General features: G+C 43.3%; 1 protein-coding gene across 2 annotated transcripts in view; it reads right to left on the bottom strand.

The window, feature by feature from the left end:
• arhgap23b (Rho GTPase activating protein 23b) overlaps positions 1–21,424 on the bottom strand; it is a 59,997-nt gene that overhangs the window by 20,560 nt on the left and 18,013 nt on the right. For both annotated transcript variants that reach the window (XM_005944838.3, XM_005944841.3), the window contains exons 2-7: positions 11,078–11,269; positions 10,068–10,098; positions 9,463–9,555; positions 4,119–4,197; positions 3,960–4,020; positions 2,099–3,512 (exon numbers count right to left, since the gene is read on the bottom strand). In XM_005944838.3, the coding sequence (XP_005944900.1) occupies positions 2,099–3,512; positions 3,960–4,020; positions 4,119–4,197; positions 9,463–9,555; positions 10,068–10,098; positions 11,078–11,269 (1,870 nt within the window). The remainder of the gene's footprint in view (positions 1–2,098; positions 3,513–3,959; positions 4,021–4,118; positions 4,198–9,462; positions 9,556–10,067; positions 10,099–11,077; positions 11,270–21,424) is intronic.

The raw sequence follows: 21,424 nt of genomic DNA, 5'->3' as shown, positions 1-21,424 counted from the left end.
AGATAAGATACGATAGAACTTTATTAATCCCTCGGGTGGGTTCCTCTGGGAAATTCGACTTCCAAAAAAAGCACAGCAACGACCGAAGTTACAGTTACAGAATTGTTATGTATATATATATATATACACACACACACACACACACACACATATATACACATATATATATATATTTGAGTTAAGCAGCAAACAATGTTCAAATTCAGCCTCATTATTAGGTATGTTCAGTTTAAGATGGTTTATGGTCAGGCAATTTTTTTGTGTAGGCTGTAAGGTAGGAAGACTGGAAAATCACCCATGGAAGCTATTTCTTTTTTTAAATTCTTATTGTTGAGTCATGAACACGACCTTAACTGAGGCAAGCGAGGCCTTTTTGAATTAACATGGTGATCTGTTGCAAACGTCATAGATTGCTTAGAGTCAGACCTACTTTTTAGCTGTTGTTTTTTTTGTTTCTTCTTGTTTCAGCCAAAGTTACCATCTGTTATGATTCGGCACCTCTGATACAGCGCATCTATGCAGCAGTGCATTCAGGACTGGTCAGCGCTTTGTTTTTTCAAACTTGTGAAGCCAGACGAGCCAACAGCACCGGAGGGCTACGCGATCTTCAGAGCCAGGTATAATGCACAGGAGCGTGGCAAGATCCACGGAAGAATGACTTCACACAATTTAAATTATTTATTTAAATATCACATTTAAAAATGTGATATTGTGATATCATTGCTGTTGTCCCACGATACCTGTGGAATCGAGGATTGTTGTAAAACAAAAACAGCGTTGAGTAAAACTAGACCCTGAAAGAGGAGATACTAGCAGCTGGTGATGTGCAACCTAAATGTAAACACGACTCTTGTGTTTGCTAGTTGCACTCCATACGATAGGAAGAGCAGATGATGGATGAAAGCTACTGATGCTGATGGGCTTTAGGCAGCTGGTTAAAAGCTCGACCATGATTTAACATCACAAAAACCATTTTTCAGTTTCAATTTTGTGACAATTATGTGACAATATTGTGGCTCCTGTAAAGCCTGAAAAGGTAAGAGGTTAAGTTACTTCACTTATTATTGAATTTAACTGTAAAGCAGTTATTTTATATTTTTACTTCGTTTTTCAGGGGGAACAACCAACCAACCAACCAAACAAACAAAAACCTACCTAAATAATTTTTAGGCCTACATTTGATTTATGCCTTGCCACTAGGTGTAATACTGCTGCTGCTGACACCATGGTTAAATAGATTAGGCAGTGTGTAACTCAATAAAAAAGGGTGGAAAAAATGCCCTGTATTTATTTATCGTGGCTCAAGAGTTGGGAGTTTGTCTTGTAATCGGAAGGTTGCCGGTTCGAGCCCCAGCTTGGACATTCTCGGTCTTTGTGTCCTTGGGCAAGACGCTTCACCCGTTGCCTACTGGTGGTGGTCAGAGGGCCCGGTGGCTCCAGTGTCCGGCAGCCTCGCCTCTGTCAGTGCGCCCCAGGGTGGCTGTGGCTACAATGTAGCACCAGTGTGTGAATGTGTGGATGACTGGATATGTAAAGCACTTTGGGGTCCTTAGGGACTAGAAAAGCGCTATACAAATACAGGCCATTTACCATTTTACCATTTACTCACACATATAAATGTGACCTGGTGCTCCATGCTGCAAACGTCAGTGAAACATTGTTGGTTTTTTTGGGTTTTTTTACTATATTGACAAAAATACTTTTACTGCAACTTTTCTTGAAATATTGTGATATAATTTTGATAAATGGTAAAAAGACTGGCACTCACAGTGCTTTTGAGACAATGCTGCTGAGCTATTTGCCTAGCTGACAGGATCTTAAAGATTATTTGTGCCTTCAGTGGCATTTTTTGTAAGTTTTGTGAACTAACCCTCAAGTTTTAGTTTTGGATCAAATATTAAAGATCTCTTTGATATATTTTATTTCTCTCCATCTGTCAGCAGACTAGACAAGAAATGTTGAGAATAATGAATAATGACATAAAACAGCACTTTTAACATTGTTGTAAATATCCAATTTAAAAGCATTCATTATAACCTTTAAATTTGTTACAATCTGACACCGTATAACTATGCAAATTTGAGGAAAGGTTACTAACCTATGAAGGGAATAGAGGATAAGGAATCAAATACATTCTGTGCCAGGTTGCCGCTGGACCTGCGGTTGGGAATAGTCTCTGCAGGAACAGGAGAGGTGCAGAGTGTCAAACCAGGCAGCTCTGTGGACTCCACAGGTGTGTTGTAGTTCGAATGTTGCAGAGTCTGAATGGGTGTATGACGACCTGGAGGCAGCTTCTGCCTTAGGACCACCTCTTGAGTCACGGATACAGGGGAGATGACTTCTCGGTGCTCCCCAAGCTCCATTATCTCCTCCTCTGATGCAGACTGAGGGGTAATGAACTTGGACCCTACATCAGTATCAGCAGGGCTGTCTCTGGTGGCAGGCCTCCAGTCAAGGTGAGGGCTGCTGTAGCCAGGCTCTCTAAAGGAGTGGGCTTGCTGAAAGACATGACCAGCTTTGTGGGAAAAAGTAGGGCTGTAGCTTTTGTAGCCCACTTGCTCTTCCTCTCTTCCTCTCCTTTTCTGGGGCTCTGCTACTTGCTGACCTGACTGTCTCTCACTGGGAGGCCCTGTAGAAGAAGTTGTGATAGATGATTTTCCTGTGCTTTGGTGCTGAGGTTCTGAGGTTCTCAGGTCTTTCTGTATGTTGAATTTTATCATGTTGGAGCTTTGTGAAGTCTGTTCAGAATGTGGACTGACCAGAGCGGAGGCTTGGGCCAGTGTTTCCATAGAACGTCCGTAGTTGTGCTCATATTCGGCATAGGCTGCCAGCAGGGTCTCTGAACAGGACTTCTTTGCTGGTCCTGATGAACTACCACAGCTGCTGAACCAACAGGAATAGTGGGCAGCAGCAGCTGCCTGGTGATGCAGGAAGGTTTCTCTTCTCCGTTGCTCTAAAGAAGCCACAGCAGTAGCTGATGGTTTGGGAGTAACTGTTAAGCCCAACCCCAGCTCAGCTAAATGATCCTGAGATATACTGCGATACTGGGGTGAGATGCATTCTGTGCCATGAATGTGGCTATAGTCTGACAGTTGCTGGTGGTAGAGGGTGCCAACATGAACATGGGCAGGAGCTTTCCGAGGTGGAGGTAGAGTTGCAGAAGCGATGGCTGCATTGTGGTTAACAAAGTGAAAGTCCAGTGCGGTAACGGCAGATGAGGACCGTCCGCGGTGTCCCCCCAATGGGGCAAATCGAACGCTTGGATCCTCAGGACTCCTAAACCAACACTCGGGGGGAGTAGAAGCAGCAGGGCGGCGGTTGTCTAATGGTGGGGTGACAGGGCTGGTTCGACACTGCCAGTTGTCAAGGGAGCTGTAAATGTTGCGGCTAGTCTGTGAGGAAGTAGAGCTGGGCTTGTTTGACGGATAGTAAGGAGGTGGTGGCTCTGGGAGGTTTCGGGCTTTACCTGAGTATGGCTCATTGCCTTTCATGTAGGCGTCCTTGGAGTATGCCTGAGGACAGCAGGGGGGAGGAGACAATGTAAAATCGAAATACAGGATGAACAGGGGCAGCAAGAGGGCAGAGTGGGCAAAGTCAGTCAGGATGCACTATGCAGCACTTTTTTTGGCTTTTTGTCTGTAAATCTTTACCGTACAACCAACATTGGAACCCAGCTTGTAAAACTTCAAAGCATTTTCAACAGGTTCTTTGTTGGGTGATCTATTTTTATCTCATCCCCTTCTCTTTTAACAGAATTAATTAATTACACAGTTACCTGTGCATGCCAGCTGATAATGAAGTCCTTTCTGTCCATGCACAAACATTTGAACAGTTTCTGAATGAACTGAAGCAGAAATTTAAACCCCTGTTGTTACACTGATGGCTAGCTCACTGATGGTTACACAAGTCACAAGGGAAAAGAAGAGAAGAAGAGAATATTAAAGAAAGACTATACTCACACTTACCAACTGCAACACATCCTCATCTTTTGGCATAATAGAGAGCTCCAGAATGTTTTCACTACAAAAAAATAAAATAAAAAATACCATAAAAAATGAGTCTAATCCTTGATAAAGAATTTAGATGTAATCAATGAGATATAAAAAAAAATCTCCAACCTGTTTTGGATGAGTGCTATAACCTGAGAGTAGGTTTTCCCCAGAATGCTCCGCCCATTCACCTTCACCAGTCTGTCCCCTGGAAGACACAAAGGCACACACACTAAGAGAGGAAAGGAAAATAAAAGTTGCATGCACAGGGTGTGTGGTTGGGTTACTAAAGGACCTAAATGTTCCCAGAAAATATCTCCCACACTATTAGACCACCAGCAGGCTGAACCATTAACATGAGGCAGGATAGATCATTGCTTTCATGTTGTTTAAGCAAAATTCTCAAATCAGGCAACATTGTTGCAATCTTCTGTCGTCCAATTATGGTGAGCTCATGCCAAAGCATCAACTCCCTGTTTGTAGCTGACAGGAATGGTGCACAGTGTGGTCTTCTGCTGCTGCTTCAAGGTTTTGCGCATTTCGAGATGCTCTTTTGCATACCTTGTTTTAACGAGTGTTTATTTGAGTTACTTCAGTCCTAACATCTCAACCCAGTCTAGCCATTCACCACTTTTTTCAAACATTGGCATTAAACTCTCTAGTTGTTGTGTGGGAACAGTTTCTGATTGTCAGCCGTTCAAATTTCAGCTAATGGTCTTGACCGTATCCACGTGCCTATGTGCTGTGTTGTTGTTTTTACATTAGCAATCAGTTGAACAGTGGCACTTGGCAAATGTCTTAGTAGTGTGTATATAGCACTCCTCTAGTCTTACTAACCACTCAAAGAGCTTTAGACTACATTTATTTGCATCAAATAGGTAAATCTACTGGTTCTTATATATAGCGCTTTGCTGCCTTCTACCTCAGCACTCAAAGCACTCTATCCAAGATGCCTCACTAACCCATTCATACAAAAACTACATTTCTATGATTAAGTGCTTTCTATCTATATTTCACACAGAGATTGTCATAGTCCCCGTTAGGGGTGGGTTTTTATAATTGATTCATCGATTAAAAACGATTCTGGCTTGGATAACGTAAAATCGATTCATTAAAATCCTGAATCGATTTTTTAATATAAATTTATTTTGCCCGAAATGCCAGAATCTCTGGTGACATCTCACAAAATTTCAAGAACCACCAAACAGTTAAGACAGTAAATGAGAGCAGGTACACGGATTCTGTACATAGACTTAAACACAAAGTGCGACCCGCGGATCAGAATCAGTGAGATGTCGCCTTTCTCACAGTCGGGGCTGAAAGCCGACAGCTCGCTGATTCTGATCCGTCGGCGGGTCTGCGCTTTGTGTTCACGCCCTTTATGAGCCGATTCTAAAGCTGTTAGTTTGATCTCTCTCCAAACAATATTGACTGAACCAGCAGCAAAAGAAGATCCAAACGCTTCACATAAACATCGTCATGAATTCACTTTTACTGTTTTGTTTCCACCGCGATGCACAGCTCTCTCTCTCTCTCTCTCTCTGTACTTCAAGAACAGTTTCCCTGTCTTCATTATTCGCTTGCTTGTTACGCACCAGTCTACCGCTGTTTACAGCGCTGTCGGCCGCTGTTGTTTTCCCTTTTACATTCTTCCGAAAAGAAAACCTAATTTCTGCTGTTCAATACTGAACAAATTTAAACTTTTTAAAATTATTCAAAATGCAAAACGCTTAGCCGTGTCTCTAATAAAACCGCTGTAACGTCAGAGGTGATGTTCATATGTTGATTAATGGTTTTCTTTCGTTTTTGATGTACTGCAGAATATTTTTATAAATCCCAGGCCAGGAAAGTCACCTTCATGTTTTTCTGTGTTTTATCCTCAGCTACTTTGACACAAAGGCCTCTGCTGTGACGCTCACACCTGTGATAAAGTCTTGCGTGTGTCAGCTTCCTTTTTATTGATACAAAAATATGTAAATGTACTGATCTGAATTATAATATTTCTGACTGTCAAAATTTCCCAGATTGAAATCGAATCGAATTAAATCGAATAGTGGATCAAATCGATTCGGGACCTTGTGAATCGGAATTGAATCGATTCTAGAAATCAGTGACGATACCCAGCCCTAGTCCCAGTGTCTGCCCAGCCGGCCCTGCAAGGCTACATGTGTTTTGTATTCTTTCTCTCCCTCTCCCTCTCCCTCTCTCTCCTCTCTGCCTGGGCGGAGCTCACTGCGGGCTCCTGCCCTTGGCCCACACACCTGTTCGTGATTAGCTGTCATTACCTGTCCACTATTTGAGGCTGGGACGCAGATCCTCTCGTCGCTGGATGATTGTGTGAGACACGTTAGTGATCCTCTCAGCTCCTGTGAATCTTTGCTTAAGTGTTTTGTGACTTGTGAGTAATTTCCCTCTCCTGTGTGATAGTTTTCCTCCCCGGACTTGTGACCATCCTGCTGTGCAAACGTGTGTGAGTTTGGGCGTGAAGACGAGAACGAGTGTGTGAGAGCTTCCCCTTGGACCTTTGGAACCCTGGATTTCCCCCCTCACTGTATATATTCTGCACTGGTGTTATAAATAAACTGTGTTTGGAAACGTCAACCTGCTCTGTGCTTGAGTCCCTGCTATCGACCGTGACAGAGATGGATATATCAAAAAGCAACTTAAAAATATGTGGCATGCAGACTGGAGCAGGCAGGGACTGAAACACCAGCCTTCCACTCAGTAGATGACCTGCTTTGCCTCCTGAGCTACAGCCACCCAAATTTGGTAACTTTTGAACCCATTTATTCATTGATGGTGTGTTATTAGTCTCTGAACAAACCTTTTCAGTCTTACTACTCTATATTACGAAGACAGGTAAAGACAAGAAATTTCAATCTGTCCATTCATCCATTTTCTTCCACTTATCCAATTCAGTTTGATGAGTGGACTGCAGGCTATTCCAGCTGCCATAGTGTGAGAGGTGGGTATACCCTGGACAGGTTGCAAGTATTTGCAGAGCTAACATAGGAAGAATGACAACCATTCACATTCACACCTATTTGTAATTTAGACTCAGGAATTGACCTAATATCACTGACTGCACATCTTTGGACACTGTAGTTCTCTTTCTTTCTGTTCTTGACATTGTTCCAAATACAAAATTAACATATACATGATAACATACACATATAGGTGTGAATCTGTCATAAAATTACATTGTTATATGTTATTATAATAATTCAGTTTTAGATTATACCATAATCTTCTAATAAGATTTATGATTATGCCAGTAAATTTTATCCATGTTGACATGTATGACCCCAGACAGACAGGTCCAAGACTAAACAACTATTCAGATCGTTACTGAGAATAGATCTGAATAGTTTTATAGCCTAATGATCGTGTACTTCATTCTATTGTCAAAGCTAGTGGTGGGCTATTATCGCATATTTTGGCTGGCTGTATTAAGATTAGGGATGGGTATCAAAAACCAGTTCTTGTTGAGAACCAGCTCCCACTATTTCAATTCCTTGGAGTTGTTTGCCATTTTTGCAAACGATTCCCTTATCGATTCCAGTCGCCCCGAATGACGTCACCACGTTGCGGAGCGTCATTTACCTGGCAGGAAACACGGCACGTAAGCGCTCAAACGCTCAAAAGTTTGGTTATACTTTACGAGAACGGATGACAACAGGGCAACTTGCAATACTTGCAAAGTAGATATTTCATTTAAGGGAGGAAACACTACGAATATGCAAAAGCATTTGCTCACAAAACACGCGATGACCTTAAATGAATGTCGTGTTTTTAATTCCGCTCCGGACTCGTGAATCTCAACCCAGCAGCAGCGGTAACGTTTGCACGTCCTCTCCCGTTAATGCGGCAGGTAAATAATCAACTAACAGTGCATATTATGTTAGCGCGATCTGCCTTATTACAAACCTGCCATTACTGTGCATTTAGGTGACCATGATGAGAGAGACAGTCTGGCTCAGATGCTGGCAGTTCTCGCTGCAGTCTACCGGTAGCGTCTCCTTTCAGGCCAGGATAGACGAATGTCACCGAGCAGTGACTCAGTTTGTGGTAAAGGCTTGCACCCGTTTGCCACAGCAGATGATTTTCAGTAAGTGAATGTGTTTAATTGTAGGCAGGGACATTACTGGATATTCTTGTGTAATTGCTACAGAATAATTTATGTTATACTTTGTTATTGCTACAGAAGAATATTTATTTTATTATTTTACATTTACAATTTTTTTTCCTGGGGACCCTGTGACACCCCATTGAAGAGCCGTAGGCTTGGATCTCTTAAGATCTCACTGTTGGGTTTGTAAGGCCATGTTACTCCTAAATTTCTACTCTTGTTCAAAGAGAAGATATAAAACAAAGTTCTAAGCTAATCGACCTTAGTGTTCTCCTTTTTAAAAAGAGAATCGATAAAGAATCGAATCGTTAAACAGAATCGAAAATGGAATCGGAATCGTGAAAATCTTATCAATACCCATCCCTAATTAAGATGTTGTAATTAGGGCTGGGTATCGTCACTGATTTGATTGACTGATTAAATTCTGATTCACAGTGTCCCGATTCGATTCAATTCAGTTCAATTCAATTCACTTCAATTTTGACTCAAACAGTTAGAAATATTATAATTATGATTATTTATCAGTACACATCCATAATTTTATATCTATGTAAGTAACAAAGCTGATGCTCATGAGACTTCATCAGAGGTCTTTGTCTCAAAGTAACTGACGATAAAACACAGAAAAACATGAAGGAGATTTTCCTGCCCTGTCTTTTTATAGCAAATAACCTTAAAAATATTCTGCAGTATATTGTGCATATGAACATTACCTGATGCTGCTGAAGTGAAGCAGAACTAAGGTACAAAGGTTTTATTAGAGACACAGCTAAGAGTTTTATAATTAGGTATAATTTGTAAAAGCTCAAATTTCTTCCGTACAGCAAGTATCCTTTGAACAGCAGAAATTTGAGGGTAATAACCAAGCACATAATGGAGGAAACAGAGATTTTTGATGGTAAACTAGTCTTGAAATAAACAGAGAGAGAGCTGTACAGGAAGTGTGATGGACTGATGACGATGTTCTTCTGCTGCTGGTTCAGTGAATTTTGGTCGGAGAGTGACGAAACCTGCAGCTTCAGAATCTGCGAGATGTCCCAGCGGCATGTCTGCGTATGTGCTGTTGGGTTGCGCTTTGTGTTTACATGTTTTTGCCGAATCCATTACCTGCTCTTTAATCATTTGCTGTTTTAGCTGCTTGGTGGTTGTTGAAATAGTTTTGTGAGCTTTAACCTGAGATTCCGGCATTTCTGGCAAAATACATTTATATTAGATTGGACAATCCAAAAACATAATGCCTCTAACCAAAGCTGTTACCGTCTGTTTTTAGGTAGCTGGAAATTTCACATTTTTAACCACAGAATGAAGTGTGTAATTCATGTTGTGAAGATGCATGTATCCTACCTGTACACAGTCCAGCTTGTTGGGCAGGACCATTTTCTTTCACACTCTTCACGAAGATCGTGTCCATTGGCTCCAACCAAGACCTCTGGCAACCTGGTTAAAGTACCATTAAAGCCCACAGTGTTATATCAGATCTAAGTAAATGTAAAAACAAACAAAATAAACCCGTATCCTCATTGTTTGTTGTTTGGGGAGCTGGTCTCCTAATAATTGGAAGGTTGGTGATTTGATCCTTGGCTGCCCCAGTCTGCATGTCAAGTATCCTCGGGCAAGACATTAACCCCTAGTTGCTCTCTAATGGATCACATGTGTGTGAATGTTGCACTTAAGCAGAGAAATACAATGTTGCAACTTCTATGAATGGGTGAATGAGGCATGCTGTATAAAGCGCTTTGAGTGCTCTGGGAGAGTACTAAAGCGCTATATCAGATCCAGTACATTTACCACATTACAAAACATAACACAATAGGGGCCCAAGGACATGTTGAGACACTTAGAAGTAATATTGATGTGATTCATTATATAAATCTGACCCCCTGTAAATGTGTAAACATTTGGAAAAAAATGGGGGGTTGATTAAGTTAGCAGAAACAGCAAACACCTACCTTTTTCATTTCCATTTCCATTCTCTTCATCCTGTGAAAGAAACAGGGCAGGTGTTAAGATAAGAAAGACCACAGGGCACTGCTTCAGGTCTGGCTGCTGCTTTTCTGCCTCCATGGCATTCTGCCTGAGTTTCCCATAAACACACTCACACATTAACATGCTGCTTTCTGTCAGTTGGATTGGTGGTCTAATTGGTCCACGTCGGGCTTTTGATACTATGCTGAATTATTTAATTCTTGACCTTGGCACCTAAAGCCCTCTGTAAATACACTGAGCCCTGCTGCTACACCACACAAAAATGGCTAAACAATAAAAAATGTTCTAAATAAATTACTACTACTACGACTACTACTACTACTACTAATAATGATGATAATGATAATAATAATAATAATAATAATGATGATAATAATAATAAACACTGATTTAGTATTTTAGGACAACTCCTCACTCCCCTTTTGCCACTTACCAAATGACATCATTAACATGATATTAATGATGTCTGTTAGTAGCTAAGAGAATGTCACTAGTCTTAATAAGCTAAAAAAAAAAAATCCCAAAACAAATATGATATATGATATAGGTATATGGGGTTGAGTTATTCAGATTCAGACTTTTTAAGTTTAGTTTTGATTCCAGAAAACAATCAGTGCAAGAGAAGTTGCTAAATGTGCTAGAATAACATAGGTAGTCTTACCAGAATGTTCAATAGTTGTTCCACACCTCATAAGTTACCAAAGTTTTATTTAACAAAATTCGATTGACCCTGTGAGCTCAAATTACTGTCAGGAAACCCCAATCCTAAATAACCCTAGGCAATCAGAATACGGAGTGTTGGTTTTAATAACAATTCTAACATACATCAAAATATATTCACATTTTATTAATAACAAGTCAGTTTTGCCATTTTTCAAAATATGGCTTAGACCTCAGAGAGTTAATGTAATGCAGATTTCAAATACAAGAAAAGTTCAAAGTTCAAGTGCATCTAATGAAAGCAGTATTTTACCTTAAGGTTATTCAGGAAGGACTTTGGTGGGTAGACAATAAAATGCCGCAGAGTAAAGCCAAATCCCTGTGAGTTCTTCTGCAGAAAAATTGTCCGTGGGCCGTGCCACAATACGCCCTCCACCTCGCTTGATGATAGTGGCCGACACCTGTTCTCATTGGATGACAATATGCCATCTCTCTTCTCTTTAGCCTATAGAGGAGATGGAATAAATGTTTAGATCAGTAATCATTGGCTTCTCTTTTTCTCTTAAAAGGAAATCAAGACGGATGAAATGTTACTGTGTGAACTTTGAAGTGATGTTTATCACAAGTATCATTTTCAGGCCACAGAGTTGAACACATTTAAGGAAGCGTGAGTTGGTGGATGCGGGTGGTTCAGTAACTGAGGACACTGCCTGATCTGACCATTATAAAATCCAACCAATTGCAGGATGCATCATATTTTTAACAAAGAAACTTTACCAGTGACCTCACATATGATTCCACTTTTTACTTCCTGCCAACAATGGAAGAGTTAAAAATATATACCTATAAATAAGTCTTTAAACAACAGGAACATATCAGGGCTTGTAAACACACATCTGGAAAATAAGATAAACAACTGACAAAGGAGGTAAAGGGTTCAGAAGGTGAACGGTTTTACGTTTTACATTCTACATTTCTCCAGGACTGTAGCCCAACATCAAATCAGTTCAAGCAGGCGATGCACTATGTGTACTACATGATGTTTAAGGTTCATAAGGATATCCTGTATGTAAACATGCCTGGCCACTAAAGGTAAAATACACATCATCATTTGATTGTTAGGTTTGGGGAAATGAGTGAGAGCATAGCACATCATCTGATGCAATGTCTATTTGGCAGAAAGTGTAACTGAATATAGAGATACGTTTAGGTGATTACCAATGATTTCCATTTACTGCTAAACACATTGGAAAGGTCACATGGAAATTTTTCACAGAAGACAGTGATGGTGATGGCTATTAGATGGCGATTTTATTTAGTTTCATATAAGAACTGGAATGTAATAACTTTTATATGCATACTTTAAAAGCAATGCAACACTAGCACACTCTACAGCACTGAGCAGGTAGTTTCTGCTCGGGGCTTTCCATTGTTCACAGCCTTTCAGAACTCTGCCATGACAGAACAACAACAACAACAACAACAATAATAATAACTTTATTTGTATAGCACTTTTAAACACAAAAGCACTTCACAGTTTTAAAAAAAGCCACATACAGAAGTTAAGTAAACATGTTCAAACACGCATACAGTTGCAAACTATGACCAAAAATAAAAGGGAAAAGATTAAGGAAAGGTTAAGGACTGCTGAAAATTGGGTTTCAGCAGTCATTTTAAACAAATAACAGAGTCAGCCAAGCTGGTAACTGATCTCCTCTGATTGTAAAATTAGAGTGAGGGACAGTAAGAAAAGCCCTGGTTAGAGGATCAGAGAGGCTGGCTGCAGTGAAGGTCTCAGACGTTCGGCTGCTTAGCAGGGGCCTATCACTGTAAAGCTTTATCTCACTGGAAGTCAGTGAAGGAATCCGAGAATAGGTGTAAGGTATGCTATGAACCTGTAAACTTTAACACTAAAACTCCTGATTATTACTGGGTTGTAGTGGAGACACAGCTCTTGTTGGTGGCCATGATTATCAACATGAATATTCAATGCCTCAGTTTGATGCAGAAGCTGAAGTTTGTTACCTGCACACGTTTTAGGTCCATAGTGAACCTGCAGAGTAGTACAAATGGTCAAAAGTCTTTGAGTGATCTAAGCAAAGCAATTGCACTGGAACTTGTTCACAGATGAACAAAAAAAAAAATCACCCATCTAAAAGACTGAATTTAAGTAATTCCAATCACTTCCATTGGCCACAGGTAATGTTCCCTCTAAGCTGCGCGCGTGCGCATTATGCGCACAGAAAATCTGCGTTGCACACAAAAAAAAATCTAACCTGAATTGAAATTAAAATAATACTTTAACAATTCTGTTTTGCAGTGTTAGTCAGTAAGTGACTGGCTGCTCCGTATGGGATTAGAACGATGCCACCTTATCCCATAGTCCAGCCAATGATGCGATTCACATTCGTATATACGCAGCTAATCAACGTCGTTGACAGGCTATGACAGCGTCCTTATGTGCCGACACTGGTGTTTTAGCGAGCAAAGCGGCTGATGTGGAGTGAAGCCACGTTAATGACAACGTGTACAACCATTGGAGATGTGAGCAGGACAGACGGAACAATTGACGGAAAAGTGTGGACTTTATACCAGTTTTTAAATTGTGTTGATCGGCCACGTAAAACCAGAGTTATGATAAAATATCTGCAATGTTTGGTTTTCTTCCTGAATACTGTCGTTGTTTATATTTACTGCGGGAAGAAACGGTAAAAACGGCGTTTTATAAGGAAAACGCTCGAAAGCACTCTCGCCTGTGAGCAAAACAGCCTCCCTCCCCCAGCCTTTCCTATTGGTCGAAGAATGTACCATGTCGACCAATGCCATGTTGATATGGCAACATGGCATTTAGTTGTTTAGGAAGGGGGAACGTGCCGGTGTTTTGAGATGTGAGTACAAATCTTGTGTAGTTAGTGTGTAGTTAGTGTGTAGTGTGGTCAATAGTTTTGTTGTGTGTGTCAGAACAATGAGGCGACTGCTGAATGTTACAGGTGTTACAGGAGTGATACATCTCCTGTTGTCAGGCCTGCAGGTATCAGGCTGTTGTTCTCCTTTATCTCATAGTGGACAGAAATTATTTTTTGGAGTGGCACAAATAATTTGTGTGGCATCAATTTGATGCAGAACAGCTGATTGTTCTGTAAATAGTTTGAAATGTTTATTTAAAAAACGCCTTGGCTGCATTTTTAGGTAAACAGCTGCAAAAAACTTTGTTGTTTGCATAACTCAGTTACTTGGTCATTATATACTGTATTTTGCAGACAGAGAGTTACAGGACTCTCTCCCAGACCACAGACTCAACTCATAATACAAGTCAGAGCTTTATAAAAAAAAAAAAAAAAGTTGTGTTTTCAAAATTGGAGTTCAAGTTATTTTTACTTCCAATAGTGTTAACATACTACACAGGTCATGAACAAGATTTTTTTTAAATTTTCATTGTAAGTGGGATAAAGCACTTAATTAAAAGTAGTCTAACATAAATGTAAATGCTGTAATTTGACTATTTTAATAAACCACGTGACTTGGATGGATTCGATGCTGGCGTGACCACGTCTGCTGTTGCTCACAGTGGTCCAAGTGTCCGCTCAGGGAGTTTGTGTGTTCGCTCAGACATATGAAAAATTAGAGGGAACATTAGCCACAGGTGTATAAAACAAAGCACCTGTGTAAACTGCTTCTACAAACATTTGTGGAATTCACTGAGCTCTCAGGATCTGCCACCTGTGCAACAAGTCTAATTGTGAAATTCCCTTGATAATAAATATTTCAAGTTGGGAATGACAGCAACTCACCCATTAATTCAATTCAATTTAATTTAATTCAATTCAATTTTATTTATATAGCGCCAAATCACAACAACAGTCGCCTCAAGGCGCTTTATATTGTACAGTAGATCGTACAATAACAGATGCAGAGAAAAACCCAGCAATCATATGACCCCCTATTACCAAGCAGTTTTCCGACAGTGGGAAGGAAAAATTAAGAGGTGGGTTTCCATGGCCGAACAGCTGCATCAAAGCCTTACATCACCAAACGCAATGCAAAGCGTCAGATACAGTGTTGTTGCCACATATTCTCTGGATTGACGAATCACACTTCCCTATCTGGCTATCCAATTAATACATATAATAATTTATTTTCACAAGTTAGGTTTGTCCCTTAGTTTCAGTGAAAGGAACTCTTAGCGCTTCAGCATAGCAAAACATTTTTGACAATTTCAGGCTCTCAACTTTGTGGGAACAGTTTGGTGATGGTCCCTTCCTGTTTCAACATGACTGCACACCAGTGCAAGTCCATAAAGACATGGAGTCCAGTCTGCAAACCAACAAAACACCTCTGGAATGAATTAGAGCAGAGACTGTGACCCAGGACTTCTCATCCAAGATCAATGTTTGTCCTCACAAATACACTTCTTGAAAAATAGTAAAAAAGTACCATAAACATCGCTGCAAAGGGTGGTCCAACATCTCACTAAACTCTACACATTAAGAATGGGATCACTCAAGCTCATATGTGTGAAGGCAGATGAGTGAATACTAGTGCCTATCACTGAAACAGTGATAAAGACTGATCTTACTTGTGTTGTGCAGCTTGTGTTCCTTAACTGGCCTTTAAACACCCACCAGGTCATTGGTAACCTACAGTTGTGGTCAGAAGTTTCCATACACTCATCATGGCCATGAATGTCATGGCAATTTTGGGCTTTTCTCCCTATGAGAAGATGTTGGAGGTGTTGAACCTAATTCAAGAAAACTGAGAGGACGGTCCAAGCCCAGGCAAGAATAACATTTTATACATTCTGGACCTGAGTGAAAAGCTACACATGTTGGGGAGGTTATTATGGAAGAATGTCAGCAGCGCCTGTACAACACAGGGACAAGGCTCAGACAATTTTTTCCGAGATAAAGTACTAGCATTTCTCCTTTCATCCAGCTCAAAATGACTTTTCAAGTGGCAAGGACCTTTGTCGTCACACGGCAAGGAGGGAATGTTGACTATGAAGTCAGCCCTTCACCTACGCCAGGTAGTTGTACGATGCTGTAGCCAGATGGCTACTGTATGGTCCCACGCCAGGAAAGGCTCGGCTGCTAAATATAACTGTCCTCGAACAGTTTGTGGAGGGGCTCAAAAGTCACTGACCGATGAGCCTCGAAGTTGTCATGATCCTGGCCAAGTCTGGCTGACCCTGGCAGTGTGGCAGGGACATCCCCAACTTGGTTGGCTGCTACAGAGGATTGATCATGTCTCATCATGTTTCTTGTCTAATCCTTTTTCATATGCTGTCTCTCCGCAGGTCCCAGTGGTTACAGTCACTGGGCCCTGCCCATCAGCAGTGCTGGAGGTGCGAGCAGGCGGGACACATTGGCCGAGAATGCCCTCTCATGGAGCTGTGACAGGTGTTCTGTGATGCTGGCCCTCCGACACGTTCCCCTGGTCCAGTAGAGAAGCACAGTACTCTGGTAAGGTGACAATGGGGTAAATTTTAGGCTATGCTGGACTCAAAATGTATGCAGATCCAGGTTCACCAAACCCTGGTTCATCCGGGGGCATGGTTGGAAGTGGAATGGGTGGAAGTCACTGGATTCAGGCCATTCAATAGCAGAGGGGCAGAGTGTGGTGAAGACAGAGCCAATGCCACTCTCTCTCACTTTCTCTCCACTTTACACCATAGCCTCCTGTGAAAGTCCTTGACGCCCCACCCCCCACCTGTCACTTTCACTCACAACCAGGTTCAGAGAAAACTGAGAAGACTCCACTCAGGCAAGTCTGCTGGACCAGACGTGATGAATCCCTGCATCCTAAAGCCCTGTGCGTTCAGCTTTGTGGAATCTTTGATAAACTCTTCACGATGAGCCTGTGATTGCAGAGGGTCCCAGTGCTGTGAACACATCATGCCCTCATTCCTGTACTAAAGACACCCATCCCAGTGGCCACCAGGATTACAGACCTCTGGCGCTGACTTCCCACGTCATGAAGACCCTGGAAAGCCTTATCCTCAATCAGCTCTTATTGTCATGGTCTGCGGTGGGTGGCTGGAATTTCCATAAGGCTCCTGAACTGACCTGGGATCCGCCCCTGGGCAGGGCCAACTCCAGCTCCCGCACACCTGGAGCCTATTGCAGGCAATCAAGCCAGAGGGATTTAAACCACACGTTGATGTTCATTCACTGCCAGTTCGTCATCAACACATTTGCTGTATCCACCTTGGCTCACACTCCACCTCTGGACTCAGGATACCTAGTAATCATTCTGGAAATCTCTCTGTGCCTCACCTGCCTGCCCTCCTGCCATCACACTCCATCTGAAGCCCCGGATCTCAGGCCAGCTTTTCCACGCCACTCAGCCTCCCCTGGATCTTCATCACCCCCCTCTCAACACTCCAGGTCCCTAACTGCAAGTAAGAATTGCTGCTCTTACAACTGGCCACTGCAGAGCTGCCTTCACTACCTACCTAACTCCTATATCCTCTTCCTTCAGTGTGACTGTTCCCCACTCAGCTCCGTTCCGCATCTCAGGCCTCATTCCCTCGCCATAGCCACGTTCCCCAGGCCACGCCGCACCAAGACTCCACGTCTCGTTGTTTTTTGTCTTTGCCACGTTTTTCTCTTGCACTTAAACCTAATAAATTGTTTTTTGGGTTTTTTTTTTTTTTTTTTTTTTTTTGCCTGTCCCGTTTGGCTCTTTTGCCATCAGAATTGTTGTCTAAAGGCAAAGAAAGATGCCCAACGGATTTACTTTACCAAATTGACCATCCCAGCCTTGCCATAATGGTCCATTTGATTCACCTTTTATTGTTTATTTTATTTTCACTTACTGAATATGGGACAGACTTTACTGGGGGAAAGAAGGGGAGAAAGAAAGAGGGAAAGAGAAACAGCTGAGAAGAGGGACGGGGGAGAAGGGCAAAAACCAAAAACCAACAGAGTGAGCAGAAAAAGAAAAGAAAAAAAATGCATATATCAGTCACCTGGGTCACCTGCTGAGAAAGAAAAAAGAAAACAAGCAGAAGAGAACAAGAGTAATAGAATAAACAACATCACAATGATATATGGGAATATGACAGTAAATACTAAATATTAAACATTATTGTGCAGCACATAAGATCAACACAACACAGTGTGCTTTGAGGTAGGAGCCAAAAAGGGTGTAGTTTGTGGGTGTGATCACCCGTGTGTACACCTGTGAGCATGGACGCGCTTGTTTTTTTTAAAAGGTTCCTTCATGTAATGATCTGCTAGAGGGTGTGGGGGGGCCACAGCCCCGTCCTCCAGGGCATGAAGCAGGTATGGAGGAGATCAAAACTCCAGACATCCAGAGGCCCCCAGAACACAAGAGACCAAGGAAGACCAACAGAGGGGCAGCCGCGCCACTGTCCCAGAAAGAGCTGAGGAGAGTCCCAGATGAGGGCTCACTCAGCAGCCGCGGAGCAGAACCAGGGGGAGTTGCAGTGACGCGCCCGTGAGCTCCGCCGGCAGCCAGCGTGCCTGAGTGACCGAGCCCCAGGCCGAGAGGCCGGGGGCACCCCACCTCCGAAGTGGCCCGAGCGAGCCCCAGGCTCCAGGCCCCGATAAGCGGCCGCCAAGGAGTGAGCCGGTGTGTACCTGGACGCCCACCCCGGACACAAAGAACCACCAACGCACCGATGTCTGAGGGAGTCCGCCACTGGCAGGGGAAGTGGTGGTAGGGGGAGATAGGCCTCCATACCTTGGAGGGCCTAAGATGTCCCCAGAGAGGTGGCGCCTGACACCCAACCTGACATATAGACACAGACATACAGGCACACACAATACAAACATCCATTCCCACCCTCATGCTCTCATATACACTTACTCCACACTCAACCAACGTGGAGACAGACATAAAGAGACGCTGTACACACGATCACACTCCCCAAGCGTACTCTAAGCCCCGGGTCTAGGTACCCTTGCCCCTGGAGGGGGGGAACTGCACCCAGACCCAGGTGGTGTTACCCTTTTCCCTGCGGTGGGGGGAGGCAGACCGCCCCGACTCCGCAGCAGCAGGGAGGCCCCACACTCCAGACCGCAGTCGGACGGCCAACTCCTCCTCCTAGCCCCCCCGCTCCAGCAGGTCGCAGAGAATGGGGGTGAGAGAAGACTCCAAACCTCCCTCCACCCGCTCATTGTAGTGTTGATGCATGTGTGTTCTAAGGTGCATTTAAAACCCAGGAGGGCATGGAGCTACCTGCCAGAGAGCAGCAGGTAAGCGCATGGTCCCTCCTGTCTGGCCCTCAATGTCTACGTGTATTTAACATTGAGAGGTGGGCAACGACGCCAGGGGTGGGGTGTACACCCTGATGGTACTTTGGGTTCCGTGTATCGTGCCCACCCCCAAGATCCTATATGTATGTGTAATGAGAGTGTGAGTAATGTGAATGTCTAAGTTGTGGGATAAAATTGAGGCAGAGGCAGCCAGAAGGGGACGGGGGGGGGTGCCTCCTCTGCACCCTGGTGACATACCCCTACTCCAAGGCCCTGCATGTGTGGGTGGTTGTGGTGGAGCGGGAAGAGGGAGGCAGCTGGAGATGGGGAGGGAAGGAAGGGAGGGGCAAGTGACCCCTCCCTGGGGCCAGCTCCCCCGCTGACCCCAGTAGGCACCCCCATACTCCGCGACCCGCCAGGGAAAGGGGGCCCTAATAAATTGTTGCATCATCTGCTGTCTCCGCTCTGGGTTTCTGCACCTGAGTCCTGTTCAGTACCGGCCACCCGGCCACGTGACACTTATCCTCACATCAGGATCATCAGTTCGCTTACCAGTGCCACCTCGGAGTTGAGAACGCCATCATCTACCTGCTCAGTCACTTCTATGCCATTCTGGATAGGCCAGTGAGCACTGTGAGGGTAATGTTTTTCAACTTCCAGTGCATTTGATGCCATAAGGCGGACCCTCCTGGGTGATAAGCTGACAGCGATGAGATGGATGCCTGTCTAGTGTCCTGGATTATTGATTACCTGACAAGGAACACCACAATATATGCGTCTTCAGCATTGTGTCTCTGACAAGGTGATCAGAAATACCAAGGGACCACAAAGGACGTCTTTTCCCCTTTCTTATTCACCCTCTACACCATGGGCCTCGAACTCCAGGCCTCGAGGGCCAGTGCCCTTCAGGGTTTAGATGTGTCCTTGATCCAACACAGCTGATTAAATGGCTAAATTACCTCCTCAACATGTCTTGAAGTTCTCCAGAGGCCTGGTAATGAACTAATCATTTGATTCAGGTGTGTTGACCCAGGGTGAGATCTAAACCACAGGACACCGGCCCTCAAGGCCTGGAGTTCGACGGCCCTGCTCTACATATGGACTTCAGCCACTGGTACAGAGACCTGCCACTTCAGAAATTTTCTTATGAGTGTGGTGGTTGGATGCATCAGTAAGGGTTATCAGATAGGGTACTGGGCTGTGGTGGACTCCTTTGTCAAGTGGTGCAAGCAGAATCATCTGCAACTCAACGTGACAAAGACCAAGGAATTGATTGTGCACTTTGATTTTGGACCAGACAACCAGTGACTTTCAATCTAGGGGCTCAATGTGGAAATTGTGGAGGGCTATAAATACCTGACAGTACATACTGACAATAAACTGTACTGGTCTAAAAACACCACTGCACTCTACAGAAAGGGTCAGAGCTTCTCCTATTTTCTGTGGTTGCTTGGGTATTTTAATAGCTGTTGAATAATGCTGAGTCTGTCGTGGCCGGTGCAATCGGCTCGTTATAACCTGCTGATGGAGGTTCCTGTTTGAGCATTGCATACCTCATTGGGCATTTAACCGAGTGCACACAGATATAGCTTTGTATTAGTTCTGGTGGATTATGCAAGGTATCTCACACAGTGCTGTGAATATCTTTGCAAAGGTGTGGCGCAGGCTGTTTCAGGTCATCTCCTTAGTCAGTCCCCAAAGCGAAACTGACTGACCAGGGCACTTGTTCATGTCTTGACACTAAAGGGCTGTATGAGTTACGGTGAAGTCTATTCGGACCAGCATCTGAATAAAATTCTGAAAGAAATCAGAGTTTTATTCCACAAAGATGCCTGAAATGCACAGAGAGAGTCCTAATCCTGCGTCTGCATACGGTGCAGCTGTACCCCCAGACAGACGAAACAGCAGCTATTGCATCCTACCCATGTCCCAAGACCAAAAAGGAGGTGAGGTTCTTGGGGTTAGCTGGTTATTATTTATTAAAAATTCAGGTACAATACAGTAGAAAAAGACTGTCTGGCAATCAGGTGGGCGGTCAACTCTCATTGGTATTACCTCCTGGGATGCCGATTCACTCTCTGTTCGGCTCTTGCCCTGCTGTAGTGGCTCTACCGCAGTGGGTTCAGGGAGAAGTGCTTAAGGGAGGCTGGCCAATGTGGCTGGTGGCCATTGTCTAATCATGCCTAAGACCTCGAAGGGGACAGGAACTGATAGTGGACAGCTGTGAATGAGCAATTTGAACAGTCACCTCGAGATTCTTTACATTGTAAGGTAGAACCTACCCAACAATCATATGAACCCTTATGATCAATTGCTTTGTTGACAGTGGAAAGGAAAAAACTCCCTTCTAACAGGAAGCAACTTCCAGCAGAACCAAGCTCAGGGAGGAATGGCCATCTGCTGAAACCAGTTGGGGGTTAGGGTAGGAATACAGGACAAAG

This window comes from Haplochromis burtoni, unplaced genomic scaffold (assembly GCF_018398535.1).
Source record: "Haplochromis burtoni strain Fernald_Lab_line unplaced genomic scaffold, NCSU_Asbu1 Contig_384, whole genome shotgun sequence".
Taxonomy (NCBI): domain Eukaryota; kingdom Metazoa; phylum Chordata; class Actinopteri; order Cichliformes; family Cichlidae; genus Haplochromis; species Haplochromis burtoni.
This window is presented reverse-complemented; position numbering and strand designations above follow the sequence as displayed.